Source organism: Oncorhynchus tshawytscha, linkage group LG26 (assembly GCF_018296145.1).
Source record: "Oncorhynchus tshawytscha isolate Ot180627B linkage group LG26, Otsh_v2.0, whole genome shotgun sequence".
NCBI lineage: Eukaryota > Metazoa > Chordata > Actinopteri > Salmoniformes > Salmonidae > Oncorhynchus > Oncorhynchus tshawytscha.
The window spans coordinates 33,238,052-33,261,587 of record NC_056454.1 but is presented as its reverse complement, the minus strand read 5'-3'; the positions used below and the strand labels follow the sequence as shown (position 1 = coordinate 33,261,587).

General features: G+C 46.9%; 1 protein-coding gene across 1 annotated transcript in view; it reads right to left on the bottom strand.

Moving 5' to 3' along the window:
- ccdc141 (coiled-coil domain containing 141) overlaps window positions 1-23,536 on the bottom strand; it is a gene marked incomplete in the record, with an annotated part of 187,019 nt that overhangs the window by 14,867 nt on the left and 148,616 nt on the right. The window contains 5 exon segments of the mRNA XM_042306494.1: window positions 3,432-3,581; window positions 5,281-5,442; window positions 5,957-6,145; window positions 6,432-6,557; window positions 7,463-7,642. Of these exon segments, the coding sequence (XP_042162428.1) occupies window positions 3,432-3,581; window positions 5,281-5,442; window positions 5,957-6,145; window positions 6,432-6,557; window positions 7,463-7,642 (807 nt within the window).

The window sequence follows — 23,536 nt, the reverse complement described above, 5'->3', positions numbered from 1 at the left end:
TAATATGAAATACTGAGTCGTTACTAATGTGAAATACTTAGTCGTTACTAATGTATCTTTATTCATGCACAAAAACATTATTGTAGAGTGGTCTGTACGATTACATAAGACATGATCGGAGTTTATTCCATGTCAATTCAGGAAGTAAACAGAAATTCCTATGCTATTTAATAAGGCAATTGACCTTGGAATTTCAATTTACTGTACTTCCTGATTTTAAATGGAATTAACACCAACTTTTAAATACAGTGCATTTGGAAAGTATTCAGACCCCTTGACCTTTTCAACATTTTGTTACATTACAGCCTTATTCTAAAATGTATTGAATACATGTTTCTCCTCATCAATCTATGCAAAGTGTAGACAAAGCGAAAACAGGTTTTTTACTTATGTTTTCAGACCCTTTGCTATGAGACTCAAAATTGAGCTCAGGTGCATCCTGTTTCCATTAATCATCCTGGAGATGTTTCTACAACTTGATTTGGAGTCCACCTGTGATAAATTCAATTGATTGGACATGCTTTGGAAAGGCACACACCTGTCTATAAAAGGTCCCACAGTTGACAGTGCATGTCGGAGCAAAAAAACAAGCCATGAGGTTGAAGGAATTGTCCGTAGTGCTCCGAGAGTGGATTGTGTTGAGGCACAGATCTGGGGAAGGGTACCACAAAATGTCTGCAGCATTGAAGGTCCCCAAGATCACAGTGGCCTCCATTCTTAAATGGAAGAAGTTTGGAACCACACAAGAAGCCTGGCCAAACTGAGCAATCGGGGGAGAAAGGTCTTGGTCAGGGAGGTGACCAAAAACACGATGGTCACTCTTACAGAGCTCCAGAGTTCCCTCGTGTAGATGGGAGAACCTTCCAGAAGGACAACCATCTCTGCAGAACTCCACCAATCAGGCCTTCATGGTAGAGTGGCCAGACAGAAGCCACTCCTCGGTAAAAGGCACATGACTGCACGCTTGGATTTTGCCAAAAAGCACCTTAAGGACTCTCAGGGCATGAGAAACAAGATTTTCTGGTCTGATGAAACCAAGATTGAACTCTTCGGCCTGAATGCAGTGTCACGTCTGGAGGAAACCCATCCCTACGGTGAAGCATGGTGGTGGCAGCATCATGGGGATGTTTTTCAGAGGCAGGGAGACAAGTCAGGATGCAGGGAGCAAAGTACAGAGAGAATGGAGCAAAGTACAGAGATATCCTTGATGGAAACCTGCTCCAGAGCGGTCAGGAGCTCAGACTTTGGTGAATGTCCAGCTTCCAACAGGACAACGACATTAAGCACACAGCCAAGACAACGCAGGAGTGGCTTTGAGACAAGTGTCTGAATGTCCTTGAGTGGCCCAGCCAGAGCCCGAACTTGAACCCGATCGAACAGACCTGAAAATAGCTGTGCAGTGATGCTCCCCATCAAACCTGACAGAGCTTGTGAAGATCTGCAGGGAAGAATGTGAGAAACTCCCCAAATACAGGTGTGCCAAGCTTGTAGTGTCACACCAAAGAAGACTTGAGGCTGTAATCGCTGCCGAAGGTGCTTAAACGAAGTACAGAGTAAAGGGTCTGGGTTTACTTATGGAAATGTGATATTGAAATGTGATATTTTTTTTTTTTGCAAACAAAAATCTGTTTTTGCTTTGTCATTATGGGGTATTGTGTGTAGATTAATGAGGGGAAAAAACTATATAATCCATTTTAGAATAAGGTTGTAATGTAATAAAATGTTGAAGAAGTCAAGGGGTCTGAATACTTTCCGAATGCACTGAAAGAGTACACCCCTGCAGCAGTGTCTGGTAAAAGTCTAGGTATGCTCAGCCAACTGTATGGTGTCCTTAGCATAGTGAGAACAGAGATGTATGTCAACCTGTATCACATGTATTCCAAGTAATGGTCCAAGCAAGGTGATATATTCATGACATATTTAGGGCCCCTCTACTTTCTCTCAGGAGGCTACAGCGGCTCCCTCTGCTGGCCAGATGAAATAACCTAACCAGAAAATAATAATTATGCCCTCATCTACTGTATTATACAGTAGATGGAGCCTTTCTAGGGTATGTATAAACAAGCAGTGTGAGGTAACAGAAACACCGTAATGAAAACAACATTCTGATGGCAGTTATTAACAATGAAAACTGATATAGTGGTGAATAAATAAGAAATGGACCAAAAAAATGATCAAGTTGTATCAACACTTACATACTGACAACATCGTCCACTAGATGGAGGTAGAGGACAAACATCTTGGCTGTGCCATAAAGGGTGTGTTGGAGTAAAAATAGAGTAGCATGAATAGATTTGGAACAGGAAACATGTTCACTGATAAAGACATGTGCAAACTTTAGATTAGCACCACCCACAGGCCTACATATGACATGCAGATATAATCATTATTAGGCCAAGGGAATTCCTAATAAGTAGGGGATGAGGCCCTGGTACTGAGGCCTCTCATTTGGTTCTCCTTTCCACAGCTGATAGGAGAGGAATCTGCTCTCTTGACTGGAGTAATGTGAGACAAATGGATGGAGGGGGAAGGAAAAAGAGAGGGAGGAGAGAGAGGGAGGGAGGGAATGTCACTTTGAATATAGACCCTCTAGAGACAAGGATCACAGTCCTAAAAGCCCCACTCTTGTGCTCTTGCTGGGGCCTAGGTTAGATCAATTGAGTTCTTGATCTGGGTTAGATCAATTGAGCTCTTGATCTGGGTTAGATCAATTGAGCTCTTGATCTGAGTTCTGTGTTAGAAAAATTGAGCTCTTGATCTGGGGCCTGGGTTAGATACATTGAGCTCTTGATCTGGGAACCTGGGTTAGATAAATTGGGGTGCATAACCCTGTTCCTGGAGAGCTACCATCCTGTAGGTTCACTCCAACCCTAATCTAGCACACCTGATACTAATAATTAGCTGGTTGAATCAGATTAGCTAAAACTCGGGTTGGAGCAAAAACCTACAGGAGGGTAGCTCTCCAGAAACAGGGTTGAAGTTAAAACCTACAGGAGGGTAGCTCTCCAGGAACAGGGTTGAAGTTAAAACCTACAGGAGGTTAGCTCTCCAGAAACAGGGTTGAAGTTAAAACCTACAGGAGGGTAGCTCTCCAGGAACAGGGTTTGAGTTAAAACCTACAGGAGGGTAGCTCTCCAGGAACAGGGTTTGAGTTAATAAAACCTACAGGAAGGGTAGCTCTCCAGGAACAGAGTTGGAGTTAAAACCTACAGGAGGGTAGCTCTCCAGGAACAGGGTTGGAGTAAAAACCTACAGGAGGGTAGCTCTCCAGGAACAGGGTTGGAGAGCCCTAACCCACACTAATAGACTAATTGAGATAAAGCCAAAGGGTTGTTTGTTTCACTGTTTATTTTACTGAAGAAGTGCCTCTGTGTGTGTGTGTGTGTGTGTGTGTGTGTGTGTGTGTGTGTGTGTGTGTGTGAGGGTTTCACCTCAGTGATCTCCTCCTTGAAGACACAGTAGTACACGTTGCTAGTGAGGCTCTCTTCACACCTGTTGGCTTCAGCACTCCAGTTAACACATCTTCTCTCCAGTCTCTCCAGACGCTCCTGCAGACGCTGTACAGAGAAACCTGAGTCATGCTGGGACGGCAGGAAAGATAATTTTATTATTAGATAATGATCAGGAAATGTAACAATCTTCAAAAGTACACTAATATTTATTATTTAGCATATCATTAGTATGGGTTGTCCCTGGGGAAAAAACTATTAAAGGAAAGTTTTAAATGAAAAAATAAACACTCAGGGTCAAGACAAACAGCGGTGAATGATCAGGTGTTGCCTTGCAGTCTCACCGACAGTGTTACTGAGAGATAGCCAGCTTGTACAGGTGGCTGTGTGTGTCTTCTCAACAACTGTTGTACAGTGTTGCTGATATCTCCTCCCAGAGAGATAGCCAGCTTGTACAGGTTTCTGACGTGGCTGTGTGTGTCTTCTCAACAACTGTTGTACAGTGTTGCTGATATCTCCTCCCAGAGAGATAGCCAGCTTGTACAGGTGTCTGACGTGGCTGTGTGTGTCTTCTCACTCAACTGTTGTACAGTGTTGCTGATATCTCCTCCCAGAGAGATAGCCAGCTTGTACAGGTGTCTGACGTGGCTGTGTGTGTCTTCTCACCAACTGTTGTACAGTGTTGCTGATATCTCCTCCCAGAGAGATAGCCAGCTTGTACAGGTGTCTGACGTGGCTGTGTGTGTCTTCTCACCAACTGTTGTACAGTGTTGCTGATATCTCCTCCCAGAGAGATAGCCAGCTTGTACAGGTGTCTGACGTGGCTGTGTGTGTCTTCTCACCAACTGTTGTACAGTGTTGCTGATATCTCCTCCCAGAGAGATAGCCAGCTTGTACAGGTGTCTGACGTGGCTGTGTGTGTCTTCTCACCAACTGTTGTACAGTGTTGCTGATATCTCCTCCCAGAGAGATAGCCAGCTTGTACAGGTGTCTGACGTGGATAGCCAGCTTGTCTCACGTGGCTGTGTGTGTCTTCTCACCAACTGTTGTACAGTGTTGCTGATATCTCCTCCCAGAGAGATAGCCAGCTTGTACAGGTGTCTGACGTGGCTGTGTGTGTCTTCTCACCAACTGTTGTACAGTGTTGCTGATATCTCCTCCCAGAGAGATAGCCAGCTTGTACAGGTGTCTGACGTGGCTGTGTGTGTCTTCTCACCAACTGTTGTACAGTGTTGCTGATATCTCCTCCCAGAGAGATAGCCAGCTTGTACAGGTGTCTGACGTGGCTGTGTGTGTCTTCTCACCAACTGTTGTACAGTGTTGCTGATATCTCCTCCCAGAGAGATAGCCAGCTTGTACAGGTGTCTGACGTGGCTGTGTGTGTCTTCTCACCAACTGTTGTACAGTGTTGCTGATATCTCCTCCCAGAGAGATAGCCAGCTTGTACAGGTGTCTGACGTGGCTGTGTGTGTCTTCTCACCAACTGTTGTACAGTGTTGCTGATATCTCCTCCCAGAGAGATAGCCAGCTTGTACAGGTGTCTGACGTGGCTGTGTGTGTCTTCTCACCAACTGTTGTACAGTGTTGCTGATATCTCCTCCCAGAGAGATAGCCAGCTTGTACAGGTGTCTACGTGGCTGTGTGTGTCTTCTCACCAACTGTTGTACAGTGTTGCTGATATCTCCTCCCAGAGAGATAGCCAGCTTGTACAGGTGTCTGACGTGGCTGTGTGTGTCTTCTCAACAACTGTTGTACAGTGTTGCTGATATCTCCTCCCAGAGAGATAGCCAGCTTGTACAGGTGTCTGACGTGGCTGTGTGTGTCTTCTCACCAACTGTTGTACAGTGTTGCTGATATCTCCTCCCAGAGAGATAGCCAGCTTGTATAGGTGTCTGATGTGACTCTGTCTGTCCTGATGTTGGATCAGCTGGATCTTAGCCTGGCTTGTCTCACTGAACCCCGTCACAGGCTCCAACATTGACAGCTTCTCCAACTGGGGACAAAACAATGAACCAATTAGGAGGCTGTTTATTTGTTTCTCTGATCAGAATCTATGTGTGTTTAATGATGTTTGTATATCACCAGCTGTTAAATAATTGATTTTATAATTAAAAATTAAAGAATTCATATTCTGTTAGTGTCTTCTGCGGTATATTTTCTGGGAAACCTGCAAAGCATGCAACATATCAATCTTGTATGGTACATTTCTGTGTCTGTGAAGGGCAGGTTAGCTTTGAGCTATCCTAAACTGATCCCATGTGTTCTCTCAAACACACAGCAAATGTAGTTTTCCATGACAGACCCAGATACAATGACTCTGAAGAGACTACAGCAAAGATAACACCCTCCCTGATACAGTATGTAAGACTATGAGTGCTTCCCAAATTTCACCCTATTCCCTAAATAATGCACCTTATTAGTCCTGTTCAAAAGTAGTGCACTATTCCTTAGGGAATAGGGTTGTACCGAATAGGGTGGTAGCGCACCCTTAGACGATGTGTTGTTACCTCATCATAGAGCTGGTGGAACTTCACGGCCATGTTGAGGACAGACTCGTACTCTTTGATTTTATCTTTCACTCTCTGATGAAGGTGAAGCATCTCTGTGACTTTCTCATTCTTCTCTTTTATTGGAATTCCTTTCAGTGCCAACAGTTCTGATGTCTTCACCATGTATTCTACCCCTGCATTCAACTGCTACAGGGGACACACAGGAAATAGAGATATAGTAGAATAATAATACATATTTACCTATAGGATATCACATAATGGACCAGAACACAAATGTAGGCATAGTGTCATGCTACTTAGAGCCACTGTAAAGATACTGTATACATATGGTAAAGTGTATACTAACTAACTACTAACATAGACTATTGTAAAAGTATTAAACATTGGGTTTCTGTAAAAAATATTATACATAATAATGTTATGATTTCTTCTACCTACTATTTATGACAGGCCAATAGGCTATAGTTCTTACCAGGAAGTGGGGCTTAGCTAGGTTAAAGTTCTCCAGTAGCTTGGACACAGTCTGAAGATCACTTCCCAGATCAACTTTAGAGGTTGGGACAAGAACCTCCTCCACACTATTTAGGTCATGAACAGTCTGAAATTTAAAAAAAAAATAATAATAAATAAAACAGGGGGGTTCTTGACACTAAATGAGATTGCATTTATGATCAATTGAGAATAAATTGGTTGTGATTCAGGAATTTGTAATGGATATATACTGAACAAAAATATAAATGCAGCATGCAACAATTTCAATGATTTTACTGTTACAGTTCATATAAGGAAATCAGTCAATTGAAATAAATTCTTTAAGTCCTAATCTATGGATTTCACATGACTGGGCAGGGGTGCCTCCACGGGTGGGCCTGGGAGGGCATAGGGCACTCACTGTGTAGCCAGGCCCAGTCAATCAGAATTTGTTTTTCCCCACAAATGGGCTTTATTTCAGACAGAAATACTCCTCATTTTCATCAGCTGTCCGGGTGGATGGTCTCGGAAGATCCCACAGGGGATGAAGCCGGATGTGGAGGTCTTGGGCTGGCGTGGTTACACGTGGTCTGCGGTTGTGAGACCAGTTGGACATACTGCCAAACGATGTTGGAGGCGGCTTATGGTAGAGAAATTAACATTCACTTCTCTGGCAACAGCTCTGGTGGACATTCCTGCAGTCAGCATGCCAATTGCACTCTCCCTCAAAACTTGAGACATCTGTGACATTGTTTTGTGTGACAAAACTGCACATTTTAGAGTGGCCTTTTATTGTCCCCAGCACAAAGTGCACCTGTGTCACACCTGTCAGGTGGATGGATTATCTTGGAAAAGGAGAAATGCTCAATAACAGGGATGTAAACACATTTGTGCACAACATTTGAGAGACATTTTGTACGTATGGAAAATGTCTGGGATCTTGAATTTCAGCTCATGAAAAATGGGACCAACACTTTACATTTTGAGTGTATATTTTTGTTCAGTATACATTGCATACTTATTTTTATGTACCTTTTCCAGTTGTTCTTTGTATTTCTTCCACTGTTTCTTGACAGACTTCACCTGACTGACATGGAGCTGCCAGGAGGTCCAGAGGTCTGACAGATCCACCTTCTTCTTGTTCAGCTCCTCCATGGTCTTCTCCACCACACCGATGGCTGCCCTCACATTCAGGTTCAGGTTCTCACTCACCTGAAGATGTCAACATAAAGAATCCATTGTTATCAGGTACCGGATCTTATCTGTATCGTACAGCCCTTACGAACAGCTCCTGGATGTGGGTGGAAGTTATTTTTCCAAAGCAAGACATAATAACCATGCTAACCATACTTATAATGAAATGCAATAATCAATGGTTGTAAGGGTTGTCTAATTTAGGCATGACCTCTGTTTTATCGTTATTTAGTTTTAATAAGCAATAACTTTTTAAAACTAAATGTCAACAAAACAGATATCATGCTCATGGGCCCCAACTCCCTCATCAAGAAACTGGGTCAACTCAACATGACAATCAACGTCTGCACCATCCACTCCCAACTCCACAGTCAGGAACTGGATGTTACATTTGACCACCACTCTGTAAAATGGACACAAAATCCAAAACATCACAAAGTCAGCCTTCTTCCACCTAAAAAAGATCTCACGACTCAGACCCTCTCTAACTAACTCCACTGCTGAAACTCTGTTTAGTTCACTGCCCTGGTTAGTCTGTCATTATGTTTAGTGATGTCCATGGTTAGTCTATCCTTATATTTCAGGCCGGCAGGGTCGCCTAGTGGTTAGAGCGTTGGACTAGTAATCGGAAGGTTGCAAGTTCAAACCCCAGAGCTGACAAGGTACAAATCTGTAGTTCTGCCCCTGAACAGGCAGTTAACCCACTGTTCCTAGGCCGTCATTAAAAAGAATTTGATCTTAACTGACTTGCCTACTGTACTTACTTATTTAAATGTGTGATATTGTTGCTTTTTATCCTGCTGATTATCTTGCCAGTGGTGTCTAGTGGAGGATATAACCAGTGGTGTCTAGTGGGAGGACATAACCAGTGGTGTCTAGTGGAGGATATAACCAGTGGTGTCTAGTGGAGGATATAACCAGTGGTGTCTAGTGGAGTACAGTGGTGTCTAGTGGAGGATATAACCAGTGGTGTCTAGTGGAGGATATAACCAGTGGTGTCTAGTGGAGGATATAACCAGTGGTGTCTAGTGGAGGACATAACCAGTGGTGTCTAGTGGAGGACATAACCAGTGGTGTCTAGTGGAGGACATAACCAGTGGTGTCTAGTGGAGGATATAACCAGTGGTGTCTAGTGGAGGACATAACCAGTGGTGTCTAGTGGAGGATATAACCAGTGGTGTCTAGTGGAGGACATAACCAGTGGTGTCTAGTGGAGGATATAACCAGTGGTGTCTAGTGGAGGACATAACCAGTGGTGTCTAGTGGAGGACATAACCAGTGGTGTCTAGTGAGGACATAACCAGTGGTGTCTAGTGGAGACCAGTGGTGTCTAGTGGATGATATAACCAGTGGTGTCTAGTGGAGGACATAACCAATGGTGTCTAGTAGAGGACATAACCAGTGGTGTCTAGTGGAGGATATAACCAGTGGTGTCTAGTGGAGGATATAACCAGTGGTGTCTAGTGGAGGACAGTGGTGTCTAGTGGAGGATATAACCAGTGGTGTCTAGTGGAGGACATAACCAGTGGTGTCTAGTGGAGGACAGTGGTGTCTAGTGGAGGATATAACCAGTGGTGTCTAGTGGAGGATATAACCAGTGGTGTCTAGTGGAGGACATAACCAGTGGTGTCTAGTGGAGGATATAACATAGTGGATAACCAGTGGTGTCTAGTGGAGGACATAACCAGTGGTGTCTAGTGGAGGATATAACCAGTGGTGTCTAGTGGAGGATATAACAGTGGTGTCTAGTGGAGGATATAACCAGTGGTGTCTAGTGGAGGACATAACAGTGGTGTCTAGTGGAGGATATAACCAGTGGTGTCTAGTGGAGGATATAACCAGTGGTGTCTAGTGGAGGATATAACCAGTGGTGTCTAGTGGAGGACATAACCAGTGGTGTCTAGTGGAGGACATACATAACCAGTGGTGTCTAGTGGAGGACATAACCAGTGGTGTCTAGTGGAGGACATAACCAGTGGTGTCTAGTGGAGGATATAACCAGTGGTGTCTAGTGGAGGGATATAACCAGTGGTGTCTAGTGGAGGACAGTGGTGTCTAGTGGAGGATATAACCAGTGGTGTCTAGTGGAGGACATAACCAGTGGTGTCTAGTGGAGGATATAACCAGTGGTGTCTAGTGGGAGGACATAACCAGTGGTGTCTAGTGGAGGATATAACCAGTGGTGTCTAGTGGAGGACATAACCAGTGGTGTCTAGTGGAGGATATAACCAGTGGTGTCTAGTGGAGGATATAACAGTGGTGTCAGTGGAGGACATAACCAGTGGTGTCTAGTGGAGGATATAACCAGTGGTGTCTAGTGGAGGACATAACCAGTGGTGTCTAGTGGAGGATATAACCAGTGGTGTCTAGTGGAGGACAGTGGTGTCTAGTGGAGGATATAACCAGTGGTGTCTAGTGGAGGATATAACCAGTGGTGTCTAGTGGAGGACATAACCAGTGGTGTCTAGTGGAGGATATAAGAGTGGTGTCCAGTGGAGGATATAGCCAGTGGTGTCTAGTGGAGGACATAACCAGTGGTGTCTAGTGGAGGACATAACCAGTGGTGTCTAGTGAAGGACAGTGGTGTCTAGTGGAGATATAACCAGTGGTGTCTAGTGGAGGACATAACCAGTGGTGTCTAGTGGAGGACATAACCAGTGGTGTCTAGTGGAGGATATAACCAGTGGTGTCTAGTGGAGGACATAACCAGTGGTGTCTAGTGGAGGACAGTGGTGTCTAGTGGAGGACATAACCAGTGGTGTCTAGTGGAGGACAGTGGTGTCTAGTGGAGGATATAACCAGTGGTGTCTAGTGGAGGACAGTGGTGTCTAGTGGAGGACATAACCAGTGGTGTCTAGTGGAGGACATAACCAGTGGTGTCTAGTGGAGGATATAACCAGTGGTGTCTAGTGGAGGACATAACCAGTGGTGTCTAGTGGAGGACATAACCAGTGGTGTCTAGTGGAGGACATAACCAGTGGTGTCTAGTGGAGGACATAACCAGTGGTGTCTAGTGGAGGACATAACCAGTGGTGTCTAGTGGAGGATATAACCAGTGGTGTCTAGTGGAGGACATAACCAGTGGTGTCTAGTGGAGGACATAACCAGTGGTGTCTAGTGGAGGATATAACCAGTGGTGTCTAGTGGAGGACAGTGGTGTCTAGTGGAGGATATAACCAGTGGTGTCTAGTGGAGGACATAACCAGTGGTGTCTAGTGGAGGATATAACCAGTGGTGTCTAGTGGAGGACAGAACCAGTGGTGTCTAGTGGAGGACATAAACCAGTGGTGTCTAGTGGAGGACATAACCAGTGGTGTCTAGTGGAGGATATAACCAGTGGTGTCTAGTGGAGGACATAACCAGTGGTGTCTAGTGGAGGACATAACCAGTGGTGTCTAGTGGAGGATATAACCAGTGGTGTCTAGTGAAGGACAGTGGTGTCTAGTGGAGGATATAACCAGTGGTGTCTAGTGGAGGACAGTGGTGTCTAGTGGAGGATATAACCAGTGGTGTCTAGTGGAGGACATAACCAGTGGTGTCTAGTGGAGGATATAACCAGTGGTGTCTGGTGGAGGACATAACCAGTGGTGTCTAGTGGAGGACATAACCAGTGGTGTCTAGTGGAGGACATAACCAGTGGTGTCTAGTGGAGGACATAACCAGTGGTGTCTAGTGGAGGACATAACCAGTGGTGTCTAGTGGAGGATATAACCAGTGGTGTCTAGTGGAGGACATAACCAGTGGTGTCTAGTGGAGGACATAACCAGTGGTGTCTAGTGGAGGACATAACCAGTGGTGTCTAGTGGAGGACATAACCAGTGGTGTCTAGTGGAGGATATAACCAGTCTGGTGGAGGATATAACCAGTGGTGTCTAGTGGAGGACATAATCAGTGGTGTCTAGTGAAGGACAGTGGTGTCTAGTGGAGGATATAACCAGTGGTGTCTAGTGGAGGACATAACCAGTGGTGTCTAGTGGAGGACATAACCAGTGGTGTCTAGTGGAGGACATAACCAGTGGTGTCTAGTGGAGGACATAACAGTGGGTGTCATAACCAGTGGTGTCTAGTAGAGGACATACAGACATAACCAGTGGTGTCTAGTGGAGGACAGTGGTGTCTGTAAACCAGTGGTGTCTAGTGGAGGACATAACCAGTGGTGTCTAGTGGAGGACAGTGGTGTCTAGTGGAGGACATAACCAGTGGTGTCTAGTGGAGGACATAACCAGTGGTGTCTAGTGGAGGATATAACCAGTGGTGTCTAGTGGAGGACATAACCAGTGGTGTCTAGTGGAGGACATAACCAGTGGTGTCTAGTGGAGGACATAACCAGTGGTGTCTAGTGGAGGACATAACCAGTGGTGTCTAGTGGAGGACATAACCAGTGGTGTCTAGTGGAGGACATAACCAGTGGTGTCTAGTGGAGGATATAACCAGTGGTGTCTAGTGGAGGACATAACCAGTGGTGTCTAGTGGAGGACATAAAGTGGTGTCTAGTGAAGGACAGTGGTGTCTAGTGGAGGATATAACCAGTGGTGTCTAGTGGAGGATATAACCAGTGGTGTCTAGTGGAGGACATAACCAGTGGTGTCTAGTGGAGGACATAACCAGTGGTGTCTAGTGGAGGACATAACCAGTGGTGTCTAGTGGAGGACATAACCAGTGGTGTCTAGTAGAGGACAGTGGTTTCTAGTGGAGGACATAACCAGTGGTGTCTAGTGGAGGACAGTGGTGTCTAGTGGAGGACATAACCAGTGTGTCTAGTGGAGGACATAACCAGTGGTGTCTAGTGGAGGACAGTGGTGTCTAGTGGAGGACATAACCAGTGGTGTCTAGTGGAGGACATAACAGTGGTGTCTAGTGGAGGATATAACCAGTGGTGTCTAGTGGAGGACATAACAGTGGTGTCTAGTGGAGGACATAACCAGTGGTGTCTAGTGGAGGACATAACCAGTGGTGTCTAGTGGAGGACATAACCAGTGGTGTCTAGTGGAGGAGTGGTGTCTATGGAGGACATAACCAGTGGTGTCTAGTGGAGGATATAACCAGTGGTGTCTAGTGGAGGACATAACCAGTGGTGTCTAGTGGAGGACATAATCAGTGGTGTCTAGTGAAGGACAGTGGTGTCTAGTGGAGGATATAACCAGTGGTGTCTAGTGGAGGATATAACCAGTGGTGTCTAGTGGAGGACATAACCAGTGGTGTCTAGTGGAGGATATAGAGGACAGTGGTGTCTAGTGGAGGACATAACCAGTGGTGTCTAGTGGAGGACATAACCAGTGGTGTCTAGTGGAGGACATAACCAGTGGTGTCTAGTGGAGGACATAACCAGTGGTGTCTAGTGGAGGACATAACCAGTGGTGTCTAGTGGAGGACATAACCAGTGGTGTCTAGTGGAGGACATAACCAGTGGTGTCTAGTGGAGGACATAACCAGTGGTGTCTAGTGGAGGACATAACCAGTGGTGTCTAGTGGAGGACAGGAGGACATAACCAGTGGTGTCTAGTGGAGGACATAACCAGTGGTGTCTAGTGGAGGACATAACCAGTGGTGTCTAGTGGAGGATATAACCAGTGGTGTCTAGTGGAGGACATAACCAGTGGTGTCTAGTGGAGGATATAATCAGTGGTGTCTAGTGAAGGACAGTGGTGTCTAGTGGAGGATATAACCAGTGGTGTCTAGTGGAGGACATAACCAGTGGTGTCTAGTGGAGGACATAACCAGTGGTGTCTAGTGGAGGACATAACCAGTGGTGTCTAGTGGAGGACATAACCAGTGGTGTCTAGTGGAGGATATAACCAGTGGTGTCTAGTGGAGGACATAACCAGTGGTGTCTAGTGGAGGACATAACCAGTGGTGTCTAGTGGAGGATATAACCAGTGGTGTCTAGTGGAGGACATAACCAGTGGTGTCTAGTGGAGGATATAACCAGTGGTGTCTAGTGGAGGACATAACCAGTGGTGTCTAGTGGAGGACATAACCAGTGGTGTCTAGTGGAGGACATAACCAGTGGTGTCTAGTGGAGGATATAACCAGTGGTGTCTAGTGGAGGACATAACCAGTGGTGTCTAGTGGAGGACATAATCAGTGGTGTCTAGTGAAGGACAGTGGTGTCTAGTGGAGGATATAACCAGTGGTGTCTAGTGGAGGACATAACCAGTGGTGTCTAGTGGAGGACATAACCAGTGGTGTCTAGTGGAGGACATAACCAGTGGTGTCTAGTGGAGGACATAACCAGTGGTGTCTAGTGGAGGACATAACCAGTGGTGTCTAGTGGAGGACATAACCAGTGGTGTCTAGTGGAGGACAGTGGTGTCTAGTGGAGGACATAACCAGTGGTGTCTAGTGGAGGACATAACCAGTGGTGTCTAGTGGAGGACAGTGGTGTCTAGTGGAGGACATAACCAGTGGTGTCTAGTGGAGGACATAACCAGTGGTGTCTAGTGGAGGATATAACCAGTGGTGTCTAGTGGAGGACATAACCAGTGGTGTCTAGTGGAGGATATAACCAGTGGTGTCTAGTGGAGGACATAACCAGTGGTGTCTAGTGGAGGACATAACCAGTGGTGTCTAGTGGAGGACATAACCAGTGGTGTCTAGTGGAGGATATAACCAGTGGTGTCTAGTGGAGGACATAACCAGTGGTGTCTAGTGGAGGATATAACCAGTGGTGTCTAGTGGAGGATATAACCAGTGGTGTCTAGTGGAGGACATAACCAGTGGTGTCTAGTGGAGGATATAACCAGTGGTGTCTAGTGAAGGACAGTGGTGTCTAGTGGAGGATATAACCAGTGGTGTCTAGTGGAGGACAGTGGTGTCTAGTGGAGGATATAACCAGTGGTGTCTAGTGGAGGATATAACCAGTGGTGTCTAGTGGAGGACATAACCAGTGGTGTCTAGTGGAGGATATAACCAGTGGTGTCTAGTGGAGGATATAACCAGTGGTGTCTAGTGGAGGACATAACCAGTGGTGTCTAGTGGAGGACATAACCAGTGGTGTCTAGTGGAGGACATAACCAGTGGTGTCTAGTGGAGGATATAACCAGTGGTGTCTAGTGGAGGACATAACCAGTGGTGTCTAGTGGAGGACATAACCAGTGGTGTCTAGTGGAGGACATAACCAGTGGTGTCTAGTGGAGGACATAACCAGTGGTGTCTAGTGGAGGACATAACCAGTGGTGTCTAGTGGAGGATATAACCAGTGGTGTCTAGTGGAGGACATAACCAGTGGTGTCTAGTGGAGGACATAACCAGTGGTGTCTAGTGGAGGATATAACCAGTGGTGTCTAGTGGAGGATATAACCAGTGGTGTCTAGTGGAGGACATAACCAGTGGTGTCTAGTGGAGGACATAACCAGTGGTGTCTAGTGGAGGATATAACCAGTGGTGTCTAGTGGAGGACATAACCAGTGGTGTCTAGTGGAGGATATAACCAGTGGTGTCTAGTGGAGGACATACATAACCAGTGGTGTCTAGTGGAGGACATAACCAGTGGTGTCTAGTGGAGGATATAACCAGTGGTGTCTAGTGGAGGACAGTGGTGTCTAGTGGAGGATATAACCAGTGGTGTCTAGTGGAGGACAGTGGTGTCTAGTGGAGGATATAACCAGTGGTGATAGTGGAGGACCAGTGGTGTCTAGTGGAGGATATAACCAGTGGTGTCTAGTGGAGGATATAACCAGTGGTGTCTAGTGGAGGATATAACCAGTGGTGTCTAGTGGAGGACATAACCAGTGGTGTCTAGTGGAGGATATAACCAGTGGTGTCTAGTGGAGGATATAACCAGTGGTGTCTAGTGGAGGACATAACCAGTGGTGTCTAGTGGAGGATATAACCAGTGGTGTCTAGTAACAGTGGTGTCTAGTGGAATATAACCAGTGGTGTCTAGTGGAGGATATAACCAGTGGTGTCTAGTGGAGGATATAACCAGTGGTGTCTAGTGGAGGATATAACCAGTGGTGTCTAGTGGAGGACATAACCAGTGGTGTCTAGTGGAGGACATAACCAGTGGTGTCTAGTGGAGGACATAACCAGTGGTGTCTAGTGGAGGACATAACCAGTGGTGTCTAGTGGAGGACATAACCAGTGGTGTCTAGTGGAGGACATAACCAGTGGTGTCTAGTGGAGGATATAACCAGTGGTGTCTAGTGGAGGACAGTGGTGTCTAGTGGAGGATATAACCAGTGGTGTCTAGTGGAGGACATAACCAGTGGTGTCTAGTGGAGGATATAACCAGTGGTGTCTAGTGGAGGACATAACCAGTGGTGTCTAGGATATAACCAGTGGTGAGTGGATACATAACCAGTGGTGTCTAGTGGAGGACATAACCAGTGGTGTCTAGTGGAGGACATAACCAGTGGTGTCTAGTGGAGGACATAACCAGTGGTGTCTAGTGGAGGATATAACCAGTGGTGTCTAGTGGAGGACATAACCAGTGGTGTCTAGTGGAGGATATAACCAGTGGTGTCTAGTGGAGGACATAACCAGTGGTGTCTAGTGGAGGATATAACCAGTGGTGTCTAGTGGAGGACATAACCAGTGGTGTCTAGTGGAGGACATAACCAGTGGTGTCTAGTGGAGGATATAACCAGTGGTGTCTAGTGAAGGACAGTGGTGTCTAGTGGAGGATATAACCAGTGGTGTCTAGTGGAGGACAGTGGTGTCTAGTGGAGGATATAACCAGTGGTGTCTAGTGGAGGATATAACCAGTGGTGTCTAGTGGAGGATATAACCAGTGGTGTCTAGTGGAGGATATAACCAGTGGTGTCTAGTGGAGGATATAACCAGTGGTGTCTAGTGGAGGACATAACCAGTGGTGTCTAGTGGAGGACATAACCAGTGGTGTCTAGTGGAGGACATAACCAGTGGTGTCTAGTGGAGGATATAACCAGTGGTGTCTAGTGGAGGACATAACCAGTGGTGTCTAGTGGAGGATATAACCAGTGGTGTCTAGTGGAGGACATAACCAGTGGTGTCTAGTGGAGGATATAACCAGTGGTGTCTAGTGGAGGATATAACCAGTGGTGTCTAGTGGAGGACATAACCAGTGGTGTCTAGTGGAGGACATAACCAGTGGTGTCTAGTGGAGGACAGTGGTGTCTAGTGGAGGATATAACCAGTGGTGTCTAGTGGAGGACATAACCAGTGGTGTCTAGTGGAGGACATAACCAGTGGTGTCTAGTGGAGGATATAACCAGTGGTGTCTAGTGGAGGATATAACCAGTGGTGTCTAGTGGAGGATATAACCAGTGGTGTCTAGTGGAGGATATAACCAGTGGTGTCTAGTGGAGGACAGTGGTGTCTAGTGGAGGACATAACCAGTGGTGTCTAGTGGAGGACAGTGGTGTCTAGTGGAGGATATAACCAGTGGTGTCTAGTGGAGGATATAACCAGTGGTGTCTAGTGGAGGACATAACCAGTGGTGTCTAGTGGAGGATATAACCAGTGGTGTCTAGTGGAGGATATAACCAGTGGTGTCTAGTGGAGGACATAACCAGTGGTGTCTAGTGGAGGATATAACCAGTGGTGTCTAGTGGAGGACATAACCAGTGGTGTCTAGTGGAGGACATAACCAGTGGTGTCTAGTGGAGACATAACCAGTGGTGTCTAGTGGAGGATATAACCAGTGGTGTCTAGTGGAGGATATAACCAGTGGTGTCTAGTGGAGGACATAACCAGTGGTGTCTAGTGGAGGACATAACCAGTGGTGTCTAGTGGAGGACATAACCAGTGGTGTCTAGTGGAGGACATAACCAGTGGTGTCTAGTGGAGGACATAACCAGTGGTGTCTAGTGGAGGATATAACCAGTGGTGTCTAGTGGAGGACATAACCAGTGGTGTCTAGTGGAGGACATAACCAGTGGTGTCTAGTGGAGGACAGTGGTGTCTAGTGGAGGATATAACCAGTGGTGTCTAGTGGTGACATAACCAGTGGTGTCTAGTGGAGGACATAACCAGTGGTGTCTAGTGGAGGACATAACCAGTGGTGTCTAGTGGAGGATATAACCAGTGGTGTCTAGTGGAGGACATAACCAGTGGTGTCTAGTGGAGGACATAACCAGTGGTGTCTAGTGGAGGACATAACCAGTGGTGTCTAGTGGAGGACATAACCAGTGGTGTCTAGTGGAGGACATAACCAGTGGTGTCTAGTGGAGGATAACCAGTGGTGTCTAGTGGACCAGTGGTGTCTAGTGGAGGACATAACCAGTGGTGTCTAGTGGAGGACATAACCAGTGGTGTCTAGTGGAGGACATAACCAGTGGTGTCTAGTGGAGGACATAACCAGTGGTGTCTAGTGGAGGATATAACCAGTGGTGTCTAGTGGAGGACATAACCAGTGGTGTCTAGTGGAGGACATAACCAGTGGTGTCTAGTGGAGGACATAACCAGTGGTGTCTAGTGGAGGACATAACCAGTGGTGTCTAGTGGAGGACATAACCAGTGGTGTCTAGTGGAGGACATAACCAGTGGTGTCTAGTGGAGGACATAACCAGTGGTGTCTAGTAGAGGACAGTGGTGTCTAGTGGAGGACATAACCAGTGGTGTCTAGTGGAGGACAGTGGAGGACATAACCAGTGGTGTCTAGTGGAGGACATAACCAGTGGTGTCTAGTGGAGGACAGTGGTGTCTAGTGGAGGACATAACCAGTGGTGTCTAGTGGAGGACATAACCAGTGGTGTCTAGTGGAGGATATAACCAGTGGTGTCTAGTGGAGGACATAACCAGTGGTGTCTAGTGGAGGACATAACCAGTGGTGTCTAGTGGAGGACATAACCAGTGGTGTCTAGTGGAGGACATAACCAGTGGTGTCTAGTGGAGGACATAACCAGTGGTGTCTAGTGGAGGATATAACCAGTGGTGTCTAGTGGAGGACATAACCAGTGGTGTCTAGTGGAGGACATAACCAGTGGTGTCTAGTGGAGGACATAACCAGTGGTGTCTAGTGGAGGACAGTAGGATATAACCAGTGGTGTCTAGTGGAGGACATAACCAGTGGTGTCTAGTGGAGGATATAACCAGTGGTGTCTAGTGGAGGACATAACCAGTGGTGTCTAGTGGAGGATATAACCAGTGGTGTCTAGTGGAGGACATAACCAGTGGTGTCTAGTGGAGGATATAACCAGTGGTGTCTAGTGGAGGATATAACCAGTGGTGTCTAGTGGAGGACATAACCAGTGGTGTCTAGTGGAGGATATAACCAGTGGTGTCTAGTGAAGGACAGTGGTGACAGTGGAGGATATAACCAGTGGTGTCTAGTGGAGGACATAACCAGTGGTGTCTAGTGGAGGACATAACCAGTGGTGTCTAGTGGAGGATATAACCAGTGGTGTCTAGTGGAGGACATAACCAGTGGTGTCTAGTGGAGGACATAACCAGTGGTGTCTAGTGGAGGATATAACAGTGGTGTCTAGTGGAGGACATAACCAGTGGTGTCTAGTGGAGGACATAACCAGTGGTGTCTAGTGGAGGACATAACCAGTGGTGTCTAGTGGAGGACATAACCAGTGGTGTCTAGTGGAGGATATAACCAGTGGTGTCTAGTGGAGGACATAACCAGTGGTGTCTAGTGGAGGACATAACCAGTGGTGTCTAGTGGAGGATATAACCAGTGGTGTCTAGTGGAGGACAGTGGTGTAACCAGTGGTGTCTAGTGGAGGACATAACCAGTGGTGTCTAGTGGAGGACATAACCAGTGGTGTCTAGTGGAGGACATAACCAGTGGTGTCTAGTGGAGGACATAACCAGTGGTGTCTAGTGGAGGACATAACAGTGGTGTCAGTGGACAGTGGTCTAGTGGAGGACATAACCAGTGGTGTCTAGTGGAGGACAGTGGTGTCTAGTGGAGGACATAACCAGTGGTGTCTAGTGAGGACATAACCAGTGGTGTCTAGTGGAGGACATAACAGTGGTGTCTAGTGGAGGACATAACCAGTGGTGTCTAGTGGAGGACATAACCAGTGGTGTCTAGTGGAGGACATAACCAGTGGTGTCTAGTGGAGGACATAACCAGTGGTGTCTAGTGGAGGATATAACCAGTGGTGTCTAGTGGAGGACATAACCAGTGGTGTCTAGTGGAGGACATAACCAGTGGTGTCTAGTGGAGGACATAACCAGTGGTGTCTAGTGGAGGACATAACCAGTGGTGTCTAGTGGAGGACATAACCAGTGGTGTCTAGTGGAGGACATAACCAGTGGTGTCTAGTGGAGGACATAACCAGTGGTGTCTAGTGGAGGATATAACCAGTGGTGTCTAGTGGAGGACATAACCAGTGGTGTCTAGTGGAGGACATAATCAGTGGTGTCTAGTGAAGGACAGTGGTGTCTAGTGGAGGATATAACCAGTGGTGTCTAGTGGAGGACATAACCAGTGGTGTTTAGTGGAGGACATAACCAGTGGTGTCTAGTGGAGGACATAACCAGTGGTGTCTAGTGGAGGACATAACCAGTGGTGTCTAGTGGAGGACATAACCAGTGGTGTCTAGTAGAGGACAGTGGTTTCTAGTGGAGGACATAACCAGTGGTGTCTAGTGGAGGACAGTGGTGTCTAGTGGAGGACATAACCAGTGGTGTCTAGTGGAGGACATAACCAGTGGTGTCTAGTGGAGGACAGTGGTGTCTAGTGGAGGACATAACCAGTGGTGTCTAGTGGAGGACATAACCAGTGGTGTCTAGTGGAGGATATAACCAGTGGTGTCTAGTGGAGGACATAACCAGTGGTGTCTAGTGGAGGACATAACCAGTGGTGTCTAGTGGAGGACATAACCAGTGGTGTCTAGTGGAGGACATAACCAGTGGTGTCTAGTGGAGGACATAACCAGTGGTGTCTAGTGGAGGACATAACCAGTGGTGTCTAGTGGAGGACATAACCAGTGGTGTCTAGTGGAGGACATAACCAGTGGTGTCTAGTGGAGGATATAACCAGTGGTGTCTAGTGGAGGACAGTGGTGTCTAGTGGAGGATATAACCAGTGGTGTCTAGTGGAGGACATAACCAGTGGTGTCTAGTGGAGGATATAACCAGTGGTGTCTAGTGGAGGACATAACCAGTGGTGTCTAGTGGAGGACATAACCAGTGGTGTCTAGTGGAGGACATAACCAGTGGTGTCTAGTGGAGGATATAACCAGTGGTGTCTAGTGGAGGACATAACCAGTGGTGTCTAGTGGAGGACATAACCAGTGGTGTCTAGTGACATAACCAGTGGTGTCTAGTGGAGGATATAACCAGTGGTGTCTAGTGGAGGACATAACCAGTGGTGTCTAGTGGAGGACATAACCAGTGGTGTCTAGTGGAGGACATAACCAGTGGTGTCTAGTGGAGGACATAACCAGTGGTGTCTAGTGGAGGACATAACCAGTGGTGTCTAGTGGAGGACAGTGGTGTCTAGTGGAGGACATAACCAGTGGTGTCTAGTGGAGGACATAACCAGTGGTGTCTAGTGGAGGACATAACCAGTGGTGTCTAGTGGAGGACATAACCAGTGGTGTCTAGTGGAGGACATAACCAGTGGTGTCTAGTGGAGGACATAACCAGTGGTGTCTAGTGGAGGACATAACCAGTGGTGTCTAGTGGAGGATATAACCAGTGGTGTCTAGTGGAGGACAACCAGTGGTGTCTAGTGGAGGACATAACCAGTGGTGTCTAGTGGAGGACAGTGGTGTCTAGTGGAGGATATAACCAGTGGTGTCTAGTGGAGGACATAACCAGTGGTGTCTAGTGGAGGACATAACCAGTGGTGTCTAGTGGAGGACATAACCAGTGGTGTCTAGTGGAGCTCATAACCAGTGGTGTCTAGTGGAGGACATAACCAGTGGTGTCTAGTGGAGGACATAACCAGTGGTGGTGTCTAGTGGAGGACATAACCAGTGGTGTCTAGTGGAGGACATAACCAGTGGTGTCTAGTGGAGGACATAACCAGTGGTGTCTAGTGGAGGACACAGATAACCAGTGGTGTCTAGTGGAGGACATAACCAGTGGTGTCTAGTGGAGGATATAACCAGTGGTGTCTAGTGGAGGACATAACCAGTGGTGTCTAGTGGAGGACATAACCAGTGGTGTCTAGTGGAGGAAATAACCAGTGGTGTCTAGTGGAGGACATAACCAGTGGTGTCTAGTGGAGGACATAACCAGTGGTGTCTAGTGGAGGACATAACCAGTGGTGTCTAGTGGAGGATATAACCAGTGGTGTCTAGTGGAGGACATTACCAGTGGTGTCTAGTGGAGGACATCACCACTTGGTGTCTAGTGGAGGAAACACCAGTGGTGTACAGTGGAGGATATAACCAGTGGTGTCTTTAGTGGAGGACATAACCAGTGGTGAAAGTGGAGGATATAACCAGTGGTGTCTAGTGGAGGCGACCTGCAAACAAAATCCACTTCCTTCCTCATCATTTCAATTAAAATAAGACAGAATGAACTTCCTGTCAGCCATCGAGAATTGAACCTGGCCGATTATTGAGTTTGGACGTCTACAGACTTCCATTGGACGTGACACAACACAGGAAGCATCTTTCATTGATTTCAAAGGAAGTATTTGTTCAAAGGTTGTAAACACACAGACGCCCGATCCTGTCTCTACAGGGCTGTAAACACACAGACTTCACTTCCTGTCTCTACAGGGGAAAACACACAGACTTCTCTTCCTGTCTCTACAGGGCGGAAAACACACAGACTTCCCTTCCTGTCTCTACAGGGCTGTAAACACACAGACTTCACTTCCTGTCTCTACAGGGCTGTAAACACACAGACTTCACTTCCTGTCTCTACAGGGGAAAACACACAGACTTCTCTTCCTGTCTCTACAGGGGGAAAACACACAGACTTCCCTTCCTGTCTCTACAGGGGGGTAAACACACAGACTTCCCTTCCTGTCTCTACAGGGGGAAAACACACAGACTTCTCTTCCTGTCTCTACAGGGGGAAAACACACAGACTTCCCTTCCTGTCTCTACAGACTTCCCTTCCTGTCTCTACAGGGGGAAAACACACAGACTTCCCTTCCTGTCTCTACAGGGGGAAAACACACAGACTTCCCTTCCTGTCTCTACAGACTTCCCTTCCTGTCTCTACAGGGGGAAAACACACAGACTTCCCTTCCTGTCTCTACAGACTTCCCTTCCTGTCTCTACAGGGGGAAAACACACAGACTTCCCTTCCTGTCTCTACAGGGGGAAAACACACAGACTTCCCTTCCTGTCTCTACAGGGGGAAAACACACAGACTTCCCTTCCTGTCTCTACAGGGGAAAACACACAGACTTCCCTTCCTGTCTCTACAGGGGAAAACACACAGACTTCCCTTCCTTCTACAGACTTCCCTTCCTGTCTCTACAGGGGAAAAAACACACAGACTTCCCTTCCTGTCTCTACAGGGGGAAAACACACAGACTTCCCTTCCTGTCTCTACACTTCCCTTCCTGGGGGAAAACACACAGACTTCCCTTCCTGTCTCTACAGGGGGAAAACACACAGACTTCCCTTCCTGTCTCTACAGGGGGAAAACACACAGACTTCCCTTCCTGTCTCTACAGGGGAAAACACACAGACTTCCCTTCCTGTCTCTACAGACTTCCCTTCCTGGGGGAAAACACACAGACTTCCCTTCCTGTCTCTACAGGGGGAAAACACACAGACTCCCTTCCCTTCCTGCCTTCTCTACAGGGGGAAAACACACAGACTTCCCTTCCTGTCTCTACAGGGGAAAACACACAGACTTCCCCCTTCCTGTCTCTACAGACTTCCCTTCCTGTCTCTACAGGGGGAAAACACACAGACTTCCCTTCCTGTCTCTACAGGGGGAAAACACACAGACTTCCCCTTCCTGTCTCTACAGGGGAAAACACACAGACTTCTTCCTTCCTGTCTCCTACAGGGGGAAAACACACAGACTTCCCTTCCTGTCTCTACAGGGGGAAAACAC